General features: G+C 44.2%; 1 protein-coding gene across 1 annotated transcript in view; it reads left to right on the top strand.

The window, feature by feature from the left end:
• The window catches only part of SNX31 (sorting nexin 31), a gene marked incomplete at both ends in the record, with an annotated part of 64,536 nt that continues 50,404 nt past the window's right edge, over positions 1 to 14,132 (top strand). Inside the window, 2 exons of the mRNA XM_079722852.1 lie at positions 1 to 66; positions 177 to 251. Of these exons, the coding sequence (XP_079578978.1) occupies positions 1 to 66; positions 177 to 251 (141 nt within the window). The remainder of the gene's footprint in view (positions 67 to 176; positions 252 to 14,132) is intronic.

Below are 14,132 nucleotides of genomic sequence, written 5' to 3'. Positions count from 1 at the left end.
ATGAAGATGCATTTCTGCATCCCAGTGTCCCAGCAGCGGCCCGACGCGCTGGGGGGCCGCTACGTGGTGCGCCGGGGCTCGGGGTCCGACTGGGCAGGGAGGAGGAGGCCGGTGACAAGGCGGGGGCGGGAGCTCACCTCGCTCGGCTAATCCGGACGTGATAACTCTGTTTGCAGCTGTACTCGGTGTACCTGGACGGGTTCCTGTTCTGCAAGGTGCGCTACAGCCAGCTGCATCGCTGGAACGAACAGGTGAGCGTATCCGAGGCGGGTACTAGCCCGCCCACCTGAGGCAGGTGAGGAAAAGTGCGCCCAGGGGGCTCTGGGTGCTTGACTCTGGCAGGACACTGCACCTCTTGAGGGCTTCAGGCTCTTAATCCTGGTCGTGGTAACAATTAATTGTGAATTGCTTGGCATACAGCTCAATGAATACATGATATCGCGCCTGATCACCTATAGCTGTGAAATGAGGGAATAGGGCACAGGCAATTATCCCAACCCGTTCCAGCCCGGTGATCCCCACCTGGGCTCCATCTCAGTTCCCGCTGTTCCCCCAGGACAATATCCCTGTTCAAAATGAGCAAACCAGGGCTTCCCTGGTGGCGCAGTGGTTGGGAGTCCGCCTGCCGATGCAGGGGACGCGGGTTCGTGCCCGGGTCCGGGAAGATCCCACATGCCGCGGAGCGGCTGGGCCCGTGAGCCATGGCCGCTGAGCCTTCGCGTCCAGCCTGTGCTCCGCAACGGGAGAAGCCACAGCAGTCAGGGGCCCGCGTACCACCAAAAAAAAAAAAAAAAGAGCAAACCAAGTCTAGATCAAGGCCTAGTCTTAGGAGTCTTGTACATGGGTATTTAATCTCCTTTCTACCAGAGTTTAATTGCCCCCTATTTAAAAAGGTGTGTCTTTATTTTTGTTTTCAAACGAGGGTATTCATAGGCTTCAAACACGGGCTGGAAACCCAGGAAACAGACGACTTATCAAGTCAGAAGGCCATTTCTCACTCTAGTGTCTTCACAAGTCCTAATGGCATTTTCTTCCCGGAGGTAGACTGATTTATTAGCCTGCCCTAATGGGTTTTATTTTCCTAATAAGGAAGTGTTGCAAGTCTTCAAAGTGGGTTAGAGGAGTACCTGGGAGTTTGAAATGAACTCCACCCTTCCCCCACACTCATGCACAGTGTTTTTTGGGGTTTTTTTATTTTTTAAGATTTTGTGTACTGATTATAAAGAGCACATACCTCAAGTTGAAAGAAAGAAAGAGAGAGAGAGAAAGAAAGGAAGAAAGAGAGATGGACGGAGGGAGGAAGGAAGAGAGGAAGGAAAGGAAGATGCTTGCCTAGGCAACAGCTATTAACATTTTTGGGAGAATCCTTTCAGACAATCCTGGTTTCTAGTGAGTAGAACATCACGTTTCCGTTAAGACCATTTTCTGTTGATAGCTCAGGTCCATTGTTCTATTAAAAACATCATTGCAGTGAGCCTTCTTGCTCATACATCGTAGTGCATTGGAAAAGTCCATTTTCAAGGTACGACTAAGTTTCTTTGGAGATAACAAAAACAGGTGTAATGTGGTTGTTAATTAATTTTTGTGCTTGTCTTTGAATCGGTAGCACCTAACACAGTGCCTGTGACCTGGTAGGTCCTCAGGAATGATTGTCAATGGCTGAATAAAAAGGGCATGGATTCAGACTTCTGAAGGAGGACAAGCTACTTGTGACCGAAACATGTCTGGGGAGTTGGGAGGACTGCAGAGGAAGGCAGATGCGGATCTCGAAGGAAGAGAAAGTACAGGTCGTTTAGGCATTTGGAGGAGGAATTTGAGGGTCATATCCCGCCCTCATCTGTCTTCCTGTGTGTGAGGTGTGATCAGGGAGGTGACTATCACAGGGGAAAAGCAGGAGATGGCCGGGAGGAGCAGGGAGGGCATGGGATTGACTGACCACTTCCTGGCTGGACACTTCACCTCTTCTCTGATCTTCAATTTCCCTTTCAGAAATAATCAGGTAATTAGTTATGGATGTCAACTTCACAGGGCACTTATGAAGATTAGGGTCCAGTTTCTCACAGAGTGTGGCACATAGTTTACATGCTCAGTAAACATTTACTGACTCAGATGCTTGGAGAATTCCTGAATCTGGTCCTTATTAACCAGCAGACACAGGAAAATGCTTGTTTTCAGGAAAATTCGAACCTATCCAATCTTAGAAGGTCCAGAAGTGGAGATATAAAGCCAGTTCTTTTGACCTTCTATTTTGGAAGCCATGAACAAGAAACCGTCTGTTATTCAGTACAGTGGACTTTTTTTTGGTTTTTCTTTATTTTTTTGGCTGTGTCAGATCTTAGTTGCAGCACGTGGGATCTTCATTGTGGCGTGCAGGCTTCTCTCTAGTTGTGGTGTGTGGGTTTTCTCTCTCTAGTTGTGGTGTGTGGGTTTTCTCTCTCTAGTTGTGGCACACAGGCTCCAGAGCGCGTGGACTCTGTAGTTTGCAGCACGCAGGCTCTCTAGTTGAGGCGCGCGAGCTCAGTAGTTGTGGTGTGCTGGCTTAGTTGCCCTGCGGCGTGTAGGATCTTAGTTCCCCAACCAGGGATTGAACGCTCGTGCCCCGCATTGGAAGGCAGATTCTTTACTACTGGACCACCAGGGGAGTCCCTGCAGTGGACTTTTACATATGGAATTGCCACAGCCCAGTGCCCTCTGTGAAGTATACAAGAGATATTAATGAATACTTCATATCTGTCCCAGGTTTTTCAAAATTCTAAAGTGGGGATTTCTTTATCCAGTTTCTAACTACCTTACACATGTCATTGCTTCCCTTTTCTGTAGGAACAACTTCATTTTAAAGCAACTATTTAGATCTTAGGAGGTGGCTATTGGTATTATTATTAATTTAAAACAATAACTAACATCAGTTACTCTGTGCTAAGGTTGGTGCCAAGAGCTTTCCATGTCATATCGTGTTTAAGTTTTACAACAGTCTTATGAGTTAGGATTATAATTAGCCCCTTTTAACAGATGAGGAAACTGAGGTACAACTTGCCCAAGGTCATACTGCTAGTAAGTGTTGGAGCCAGGATTTGATCTCTAGAACCTGCTCTAACCCATTACATTTTGTGGTTCCTTATCAAAGTTGACAAAATAAATTGCATCAGGAAAACAATTGCATCCTGAACTACCATCCTGTTAGGCATAACGTAATAAAATTCCCCAATTTTATGTATTGTGTGGTGAATTTTGGTAAATATATACAATTACCACCACCATAATCAAGACAGAGAACAGCTCCCACACGCATAATGTTCCCTTGTCCCCGTGCCCTTGGTTCCCTCCCTCCACCCCTAGCCCCAGACATCTGATTTCTGTCATTAGAGTTCCAGACACAGGATTTTATTCCACCTGCCCAGGAAGCCCCTGTAAGGTTGGTATTGCAGGATGAAGAGTCCAAGTAACGTTGCTAGATTTGGCAAATAAAAATACAGGATCCCCAGTTAAATGTGAATTTCAGGTAGACAATGAACACTTTTTTAGTATAAGAATGTCCCATGCAGTATTTGGGGTACTCTTAACTGGTCATCCTGTATTTTATCTGGCAACCCTAAGTCTGAGACTGAAAGGTTGGGTGGCTTCTCCCAGCCACTTCTCAGCTAGTTTTTATTCTTCCTATTCCATGGAAGACGTGAAATGGCTCAGAATTCTTAATCTGATTTAATACTAAGCACTATAAAAAAGGGAAACAGTATAAAGGCCCCAACTGTGTTTATATATGTGTGTGTGTGTGTTATGTGCATGTTTGGTGAATATAAGTTCATTTCCAATTGATTTTGGGGGAAGTTCTGCATCACAATAGAACAGAAGTTTCATCTTAATAGAATTAACTGATTTACTCATTTACTTAAGAATATTTACTAAGTACCTATTAAATACCAAGCACTATGTTCAATTAAGTGAAGACTCTTGACTTTCGCATGTGTGATTTTTGGATGTACGAATTGGATTTCTGTTTTGTATATTGGAGAACTCTGCAATCAAGGAGGAGAACCTGGCCCAGGTGAAGTGGCCCCTGCTCCTCTCAGCCAAGCTGTGTGGAGGCTAATGCCTATAAGACTGACCTGAGGAGAGATGGGTGTGTTTCCCAGAGGTCAGCTGCGCTCTCTGAAGCCATCACTGGCAGCCCTGTCCCCACTGAGGCTCCCTTAAGGTCTGGCAGCTTCCCTCGGCTGCTGAGTCCTGCCCATCTCTCTGCTGTGTGAACTGCCTGACCTGACTGCTTTCTGTGCCTTTAGATGAATAAAACCAGTTTGATCTATGCCCTTGTCTGTACCGCCTCCCTCAAGGAGACTTAAAGAAATCTGTAAAAGAAACCTTTAACTAGCTCATTTTGGCCATCCTGTGTAAGTGAGGCTAGACTCTGTAGAAAGGATGCTTGCCTCTTTGAAAACACCCTGCTGATGCCAGACATGGCAACGCAGACAAGCCATGGGAGCTTGCGAAGGATCCTTCAGTGGGAGAGGAGGGCTACACACCGGCTCAGTCCTCCTCCCTGCCGAGTGCTGACTCAGCCTCGCTTCTTCCCTTCTTTCACCTGATCTCCCCTCTTTCCCCCACTCAGACCCTCTGTTCTCATCAAGCAGCCCATTGCCTCTGCCTGGCTCACTTCCCCCTTCTGGGAAGACCCCTGCTTTCTGGTCCATGGGTTAGGGACCAGCCCTTTCTCAAGGCTCACCTTAAGCCTCACCTCCTCTGGCAAGTCCCCCTGGATTGCACAAGATGCCTTTCTCTGATTCCTGTGCCACTTTATGTTTAGACCTTGTCACGTTCCTTTTGTGTGTGTGAAGATCTTGTTTCCCCTGTTTATTTAGTTGAAAAACCCAAATACTTAAATGAAGGAATGAATGAAGGCTGTAGGCATAGTGTATCCGGCACAGAATCCTGCTTTAGGAGATGCCCAAGAGATTTGATGGAGGAGGAGGATGGGAGGAAAAGAGGGCAAGGAGAAGGACAAAAGAGTAAGAAGACTGTGTCCAAGTTCTGCTGCTCTAGAATCTTGGTTTAAGTCACTTCAGCTGCCTGAGCTTCAGGTTACTCATATTATCAAGTACCCTTGTTGTCAAGGTGAAAGGACGTTGTGAGATTACCCTCGTTGTCAAGGTGGGAGGGTGACAGTGTTAATGGCAGTGATGATCATCTACCTCAGAGGACTGTTTTGAGGAAGAAATGGAATAATATACAAGACTAGTGTTCTTTGGTACAAGATATCACAGTCCAGATTGCTTTGAGCTTGTGGCCCTTTATCTGGAGAATCTGAGATTTTTATTACCAGGGGCCTTGGAGAGGTAGGATGAATGAGTCAACAGTAGAAAAAGAGACTGTAAAAAGGACAGCATTTGTGACTGTAATTCTACTTGTCCCAGGCCACCACTGTGGGATGGGAATAGGGGGCTGTGAGTGCATGGGATGGGGAAGGAGGTGACATTTTCAATTGGCCAGTAAAGTTCTCTTCCTGTTAAGGGGCAGAACTGTACGATGGAGAAATTAGAACAGGAGATTGTGCTGGGATTTAAAAAATATGCTATCTGAACATGGTCTTTCAAAGCAAACAAACAAGCAAAAACACCACATAATAAATGAACAGAAGAGGTGTGTTTTCTTTCTGATCTCTTGAAACAGTTTTTTAAAGAGTGATGGAGCTAAACTCTAATGTCAGATAATTCTTAGTATGTGAGTGCTTTTAACAGCTAAACTGTGTGCTATTTGAGACCAGTGGAAAAAACTGTATTTTGATAGAGTTGAAGAACTTGTGGAGTTGGTGATTGACTTTTGGTGGACTTAACTGCTCAGTTTGTTGTGTGTTTATCTCCCGCCTTAGACTAGTGCTCAAGAAAGGAGGGGAAAGATTCCTTGAGAAGTCAGCTCAGGTTGTAAAACCTGCTGGGAGAGTTTTTGCTCTGGGTTGGGTAGTAGGACCTTAATCCTTGTTGACTTTTTCCCCAGCTCTTGGTCTGAGGGCTCCCCCCTCCAGATGCTCCCCTGTAGATGGGTAACCCAGGCAGCCCTAGTGGCTCAAGGCTGCTGTGATTCCAACCAATTTGGGAGCATCTGCTACATTTATGAATACATGCCAAGGAAGACAATTGCCTTTTAAAGATCACTCACTCAGTTCATCAGGAAATAATTGCATGCAAAGAGACAAATTCCTGCTTCTACTTCATGGAATTAGCAGAGATGGGGTGCATAAATTCCAGGTCATTTGAGCAGCCCTGCCTGGTTGGTGCTCTAACTGGGGGGCCTTTGGACCATCTCTGTCACAGCAGGAAAATTTCCTTGAATTTAAAAGAAACGTATCGTTGCTCTAATATTTTATACTACTAGATTTAGAGGAAAGATGGCAAACTAAATGGCTACTGGGGTCAGGCAGGTAATTTAAATGAGAGGCACGGATCAGGTGAGAGGCAGTGGTGGGTGGTGGGAACAGCCTGAGAGAATATAAACTTGGTGATTCCAGACCTTCCGATTCTTCAAGAGAAGCCAGAACATCAGTTTTTCTTTTTTTAATAAACATTATTTTTGTGGCCCAATCTTAGATTTATTTTTAAAAATTGCGAAGATAGTACAGAGAGTTCCCATCTACCCTGCACCCAGTTTCCCCTGTTGTTTTCCATGAGTATTATACTTTGGTTACAGTTAATGAAGTATTGATACCATGTTATTTATTCAGACTTCTTTAGTGTTTACCCAATGTCCTATTTCTGTTCCAAATCCCACCCAGGTCCCACATTACATTTAACTGTCATGTCTCTTTAGGCTCCTCTTGACGGTGACAGTTTCTCAGACTTTCCTTGTTTTGAATGATTTTGACAGTTTTGAGGAGCACGGGTCGGGTAGTTTGTGGAATGTCCCTCTATTGGAATTTGTCCAATGTTTTTCACATGACCAGACTGGGATTATGGTTTTGAGAGGAAAACCACAGGGGCCAAGTGCCATTCTAATCACATCATGGCTAGGATACTTGATATTGACATGACTTAACACTATCGATGTTTACCTTGGTCACCGGGCTGAGGTAGTGTTTGTCAGGTTCCTCCATATAAAGTTACTTTTTTCCCTCCTTTTCCACAGTGTGCTCTTAGGAAGGAAGTCACCATGCACAGCCCACACTTAAAGAGTAAGGATTTATGTTCCATCTCCTTGTGGGATAAATATCTACATACATTATTTGGAAATTTGTCTATTCTCTCCAATTTGTTTATTTATTCAATAATTTATTTATTTTAAAAATACATTTATTTATTTATTTATTTATTTTTGTCTGTGTTGGGTCTTTGTTGCTGCGCGCGGGTTTTCTCTAGTTGCGGCGAGCGGGGGCTACTCTTCGTTGCGATACACAGGCTTCTCACTGTGGTGGCCTCTCTTTGTTGCGGAGCACAGGGCTCTAGGCGTGGGGGCTTCAGGAGTTGTGGCTCGCGGGCTCTAGAGCGCAGGCTCAGTAGTTGTGGCACACGGGCTTAGTTGCTCCGTGGCATGTGGGGTCTTCCCAAGCCAGGCATCGAACCCATGTCCCCTGCATTGGCCGGTGTATTCTTAACCACTGTGCCACCAGGGAAGTCCCTAAAATCATAATTTTTTTATAGACGGGTTTTTAAGTCTTCATGGGAGGGATCAGCCTGCATTCAGCCTTAGCTTTTAAGGTAAGTTGATCAAGTGTGGGTCCCAAGCGGGGGAGGGCAAGTTCTTGCTAATTAACAATCATCATTTTGGTGAATTAACATTTTTCTGGAGCAGTAGGAGGAGCAGTGAGGCAATAGATCAAGGGGCTTAAGAAGAGGAGCCTTAGGGACCAGGCCACGTAGGGCCACAGTGGACATCCTTAGTCCTTACATGTCCCTCACACTGCCCAGAACAGTGAGCAGGTCAACCGCCTAACAGGGCAACAGGGACATCCTGAGGTGGGTATATAAAGAAGACGGACAGGACATTGGAAACAAATCACTGCATATGGCAGTGGAGCCAGTGTCAAATCTGGGGTGACACCAATGACCCAGTCCAGAGTGCCTGGCTTAGTGCTGCTGTCCCTGTGGAGAACTTCCCAAGCAGGAGGGTGTTTCCAGGAGATGTGCACTGGTAAAAATGAAGCTGGAGACCCTGGTGGAGATGCAGATGTCAGGTGTGGGTAGTTCATGGTCAGGACACAGCAAATGGAGGCCTTGATCGGAGGGCAGGAGAGAAGCCAGTGGACGGGTGCAGTGTGTAGAGGAACCACTCTCATCAACGGCCTGGCAGTAGTGAGCCCTTGTGGAAGTCCCTCAACCTCTCTGAGCTGGACACCCCTCCTTTCATAAGTGGCAATAATACTAACTGAATCACAGCACTGGTTTGGTTGGGTAGATAAATGGAGTCAGTCACAGGAAAGTCATCAATATTGGTTCCCAGAGAAAAGATAATCCTGTCCATGAGCACGGGGCTGGGGTATGAGCAGGGCTTCTGGTGTGGGGATCGGCTGGCAGAAGTGTCAGGATGGACAAGGTGTTCTTTCAGTCCCCAAACCTGGGTGGGGGGCAGGGGAGGAGTGAAGTGACCAGACTCCCGATATCCTGAACCAGGCAACCTGGCATTGAAGCCCAGATCCCTGTCCATTTCTGGGAGATCACAAACAGATGACACATTGTCTCTGTGCCTCAGTTTCCTCTCTAGAAAGGGTCCATTAGCTGCACAGGTTCTTCTTACTCTCTTACCACCTGAAACTCCTCCAACATCACTGCCAGCCGTATGTGCGCTATTCATAAGGCCCTTTCTCCAGTGTGAACTCTCTGATGTTTAATCAAGTGGCACCTTTGGGTGAAAGATTTACCACATTCCTTGCACTCAGAAGGCTTTTCTCTAGTGTGGATTTCCCTATGGATGCAGAGGTGCTGTCTTTGCTTAAAGGCTTTCCCGCATTCAGTGCACTCATAAGACGTTTCTCCAGTGTGAACTCTGTGATGATCATAGAGAGAGGATCTAGTAGTAAAAGATTGCCCACATTTACTGCACTCATAAGGCCTTTCTCCACTGTGAACTCTCTGATGACGAAGAAGGCTAGAGCTACCAATAAAACATTTCCCACATTCACTGCAGTCATAGGGCCTTTCTCCACTGTGAACTCTCTGATGATCATGAAGGCCTGACCTAGCAGTAAAAGATTTCCCACATTCACTGCAGTCATAAGGCCTTTCTCCACTGTGAACTCTCTGATGATATTGGAGGCCACTCCTAGCACCAAAACATTTCCCACATTCACTGCACTCATAAGGCCTTTCTCCACTGTGAACTCTCTGATGATATTGGAGGCCACTCCTAGCAACAAAACATTTCCCACATTCACTGCACTCATAAGGCTTTTCTCCTGTGTGAACTCTCTGATGTGCAAGGAAATTGGATTTGTGGGCAAAACATTTTCCACACTGGGTGCATCGATAAGGTTTTTCTCCAGTATGAACTCTCTGATGTTCAATTAAGATGCACTTTTGGATGAAAGATTTAGCACATTCCTTGCATTCATAAGGCTTTTCTCCACTGTGGATTTTCCTATGTGCTCTGAGGTACTTCCTTAGGCTAAAGGATTTCCCACAGTCACTGCAGTCATAGAGCCTTCCTCCGCAGTTAACTCTCTGATGTCCAAGGAGACCAGATCTGTGGCTAAAGTATTTTCCACAATGGCTGCATTCATAAGGCCTTTCTCCAGTGTGAACTGGCTCATGCTGAATAAAGTTACATGTTTGGGTGCAGGCTTTCCCACGTTTGCTGCACTCACAAAACCCTTTACTAGTAAGGACTCTCTCATCCTGAACAAGTATTTCTGTGTGGCTGGAGGCTTTCTTGCCTTCTCCCCAGCTGTGATGACCTGTTCCACTGTGAAAAACAGCTCCACACTCCTTACTGTTGTTCGGTTTCTTCCTGGTATTAGTGGCCTGTGGCTGAAGTCCCATGTTGGCCACGAAGTCGTTCCCAATCTCCAGTAGGTAGGTAGATTCCCTATTGTGTGGATTGTGCAGCTCTTCCAAAATGAGGGTCTCCCCATATCATATCACATGAGATTCTCTCTAATATGCGGCTCCTGGTGCTCTTGAAGGTCTGCAGTGAAATAGGATTGTTTCCCGCATGCCCCACGTGTGTATGCTTTCTGCCCCCTATTTGTTCCTTGCTCCTCAGCCAAGTGCAAAATGTCTCTCAAGACTGGGGTGCACATCTTACAGGGCTGGGTCTTCTCAGGAGACAAACCTGCTCTGGGGATCCTCATCTGTGACACTCCTTCTACAGATACGCTCTGTTCAGAAGGTGTCTCTTCATCCTCAACTCCAGGAAAAGAACCTGCAGGAATTCCCTGGAAGTCCAGTGGTGAGGACTCGGAGCTTTCACTGCTTTAGCCTGGGTTCAATCCCTGGTCAGGGAACTAGGATACTGCAAGCCTGAATCCTTAGCTGCAACTTTGGGGCTACTGGTGTTAGGGCACTAAGGAGTAGGGATGCACTCTGGCTAGCCATAGTAACCACAGCACATGACCAAGCAGTTGAAGAAGAAAGCAGTATCCATGGTCCAGATGTGAGAATGACACAGCAGCCCCTAGGGAAAAGGAGAAAGGCAGAACCTAGCTCAGAGGATAGGGGTGGGTGTGAGAGCCTTACCCAGCATGCATACAAGTGCTAAGTTCTCCACCATGACATCAAGGTACAGGTGTATCTGAACCTCATCAAGAAGACACCATTCCTCCCAGGAGAAGTACATGGCCACATCCTCAAAGGTCACACTGCCCTGAGGTGGGTCCGTCAGCGCAGGCGCCGCCATCGGATCCTTTGCGCGGAGCGGAGCAGCGACAGTCCAGCAACCGGGTCAGACTCGGCGTGGTTACTCCCCACCTATTCAATAATTTATATCTATGTAGACTCCTAGATATTTAATTTATACTTTAGGTTGTACTTCAGTAAGACTTTATTTTATTGTTCGAATTGTTCCAGCTTGTCCTATGGGAGCTCTTCCAGTTTGCTCCTGTGTTTCTTTGACATACCCCTATTGTTGACTTTTGTTTGTTTTGCCCACTTTCTTATTTTCTGGTGCTACAAGATGCCCCAGACTCACCTTGTATATTTCCTGCCTTGGTCCTGGAGTCAACCATTTCTCCCTGGAACGCTAGTTGCTTTTTGGAGAATGATATTAGAAACCAAGATCTGGGCACCAGATGTGTTCCCTGCTACTGCAGTGTCATTTCTTCTAGGCCCTCTCAGCTGACACAGCAAGAAAATATATGTGTATATATGCATGTCTGTAAATACTTCTATGTGTAACCATCTGTATGTATATTAAGTTAAACATGAGTTCATACCAATATCTCTGACAATAATCCATTACCTCATGGCTTACTCTAGCCTATTCCCTTTACTTACCCGAAAATTCTCATTCCAACAGTGAGAAACCTGACTCCCACCATCTGCCATCCATTTACTTAATTATTCTATTCTGTACACACATATAGTGGTATTAGAATTGTTAACCTGTACCTGTGTAGGAAACAAGTTTATCAGCTAAAGCGCAGTGCTTCTGTACAGCTTCTTTTGCCTTTACTGTTACAGACTCCACTCATTTGCAAAGTGACTTAGGTCAGCACCTTTTCCCTCACCCCCTTCATTGCAGTTGTTTCATATATTTATAGTATAGTTAAATTGTTTTCTCACATTCTGCATTCCATCCTGGGTTTTTCCCCACTACCTAAATGGTTTTTAAAAATATTTGGACACATTAAGGTTGTATTGTAAAGTTCAGTAGGTTTGACAAATGCATAGTCTCATGTATCCACAATGACAGTATCATACAGACTAGTTTCACTGCCCTAAACAATTCCATGTGCTTCACCAATTCAGTACCCCCATCCCAAGCTCCTGGTGATCATTGATGTTTTCACTCTCTCTATAATTTTGCTTTTTTCCAGAATATCATATAATTGAAGTCATATAGTATGTAGCTTTTTCAGACTGGCTTTTTATTTATCAATATGTATTTAAGATTCCTCCATGTCTTTTTATGGCTTGATAACTCATTTCTTTTTATTGCTGAGTAATATTCCATTGTAGGGATACACCAGAGTTTTTTTATCCATTCACATACTGAAGGACATCTTGGTTGCTTTCAGCTTTTGGTGGTTATGAATAAGGCACTATTTGTGTGCCGGTTTTTATGGACATAGTTTTCAAATCTGTTGAGTAAATAACTAGGAGTGTGATTACTGCACTATGTGGTCAAACTATGTTTACTTTGTAAGAAACTGCCAAACTATCTTCCAAAGTGGCTGTACCATTTTGTATTCTCTCCAGGACATAACTTAAAAAAATTTTTAATTGCAAAAATAAATGTTAGCCTCAAATGAAAACTCTTTAGTAGTCAAACAAACAACCTAGCAGACCAAACAAAACAAATAGGGAGCTGTATCTTCCCTACAGGTAGGCAGCTAATAACATTTCCAGGTGTTAGATCAACACTGTCCAATAGAACTTTATGTGCTGGTGGAAATGCCCTATATCATTTGTGTCCAATTCAGTAGCAACTTGCCACATTTCCAGTGGCTATTGAGTATTTAAAATGTGGCTTGTATGACTGAGGAACTGAATTTTAAATTTTATTTTATTTTAATTGAAGTAGTCACAAGCAGTTAATGGACATCTTATCGGATGGTACAGTTCTGGGCCACTCTAAGGATTTTGGCTTGTACTTGAGTGAGATGGGATGCCATGAAGGATTTTGCACAGGGCAGAGGAATGATCTGACTTACATTTTTAAGTTATAACCTCAGATTCTGTATTAGGAATAGACAGAAGGGGAGCAAGGGCAGAGGCAGAGAGATCTGTTGGAAGGCTACTGCAGTAAACTGGAAGAGATGACAGTGGTTTGGGCCAGGGTGATGGCAGTGGGGGTGGAGAGATGTGGTCAGATTCTGGATGTATTTTGAAGTTAAGGCCTATGCAAGGTAAATATTTGCCAAACACACACTGTATTTTTGACAAAGGTCATGGAATGAAAGTTCTTATTTGTTTGCAGTCTCATTTCTCTTAGATCTGCTTTCATTTTCTTTAAGCCACTGAGCCTTCCTGCTCCAGAGGTACCATGTTAAAATCTCAGTGGGTTTCTTACTGGTTTCCTTTCTCCTATTTTAAAGAGAATGATGAGGTATCTTATCTTCAAGCTATCACTGTAAGCGTAAGGCTAGAATGAAGGAAGATGCACTTTTGGTTATCTTAATTTAAAAATTATTTTTGATGCATCCACTATGAACTTGCATAAAAATAATTTCTGCCATGGTCTTGGGTCATATGTGTGTGGGGAGGAGGAAGGGGCCTGGCTGGGTTTCTATCAGGATCATATGTCAGCATTATAGGAATTCTAGAACCCAGTGCTGTCCACTAGAAATATAACGTGAGCCACGTATGTAATATAAAATTTTCTGTTAAAATTTTAACATGTTAAAAAGCATAAAAAGAAACAGGTGGAATTAATTTTAAGAATATATTTTATTTAATCCAACAGATCCAAAATATGATTTCAACAGGTAATCAATATAAAAAATTATTAACGAGATGTTTTGCATTCTCTTCTCTCTGTACTAAGTCTTCACAGTCTGGAGTGTATTTTACACTTACAGCACATCTCAGTTTGGACTAGCTGCATTGTCAGTGGCTACCAAATTAGCACAGCTGTAAACATCTGCTGTTATGTTCAGATTGGGTGGGGGGCAAGGTGGGGGAATTAAATTCCTAACTCTCATTATTGATGTCACAGATACTATTGGGGAATTAATTAAATATTAGTATTGTATGATGTAATATTAAGATTGTGTTGTATGGATATTGTATGATGTGACTGGTGGGCAGTTTTGTAAAAACAAATGAAAAATTAAAAGGTACACCAAACCTACCAAACTCAGACTGGAGTTGTCAGTCCATGATATTTCTAATAGTGTTCTAGAAACCTATACAGAAATAAACTGCTCCTTAAGAAAATCGAGGTATCTCCTTTTGGCCATCAGGAAGGGTTCATTTTGAATAAAGTGCTGGAGAGAGACTTGCCCTAAGAGGAGGCTTTGGTATCTCACCAACCCTGAATTTCAGGTGCTTTGCCTT

The sequence above is a fragment of the Hyperoodon ampullatus genome, assembly GCF_949752795.1.
Source record: "Hyperoodon ampullatus genome assembly, chromosome: 17".
NCBI classification, from domain to species: domain Eukaryota; kingdom Metazoa; phylum Chordata; class Mammalia; order Artiodactyla; family Ziphiidae; genus Hyperoodon; species Hyperoodon ampullatus.
This window is presented reverse-complemented; position numbering and strand designations above follow the sequence as displayed.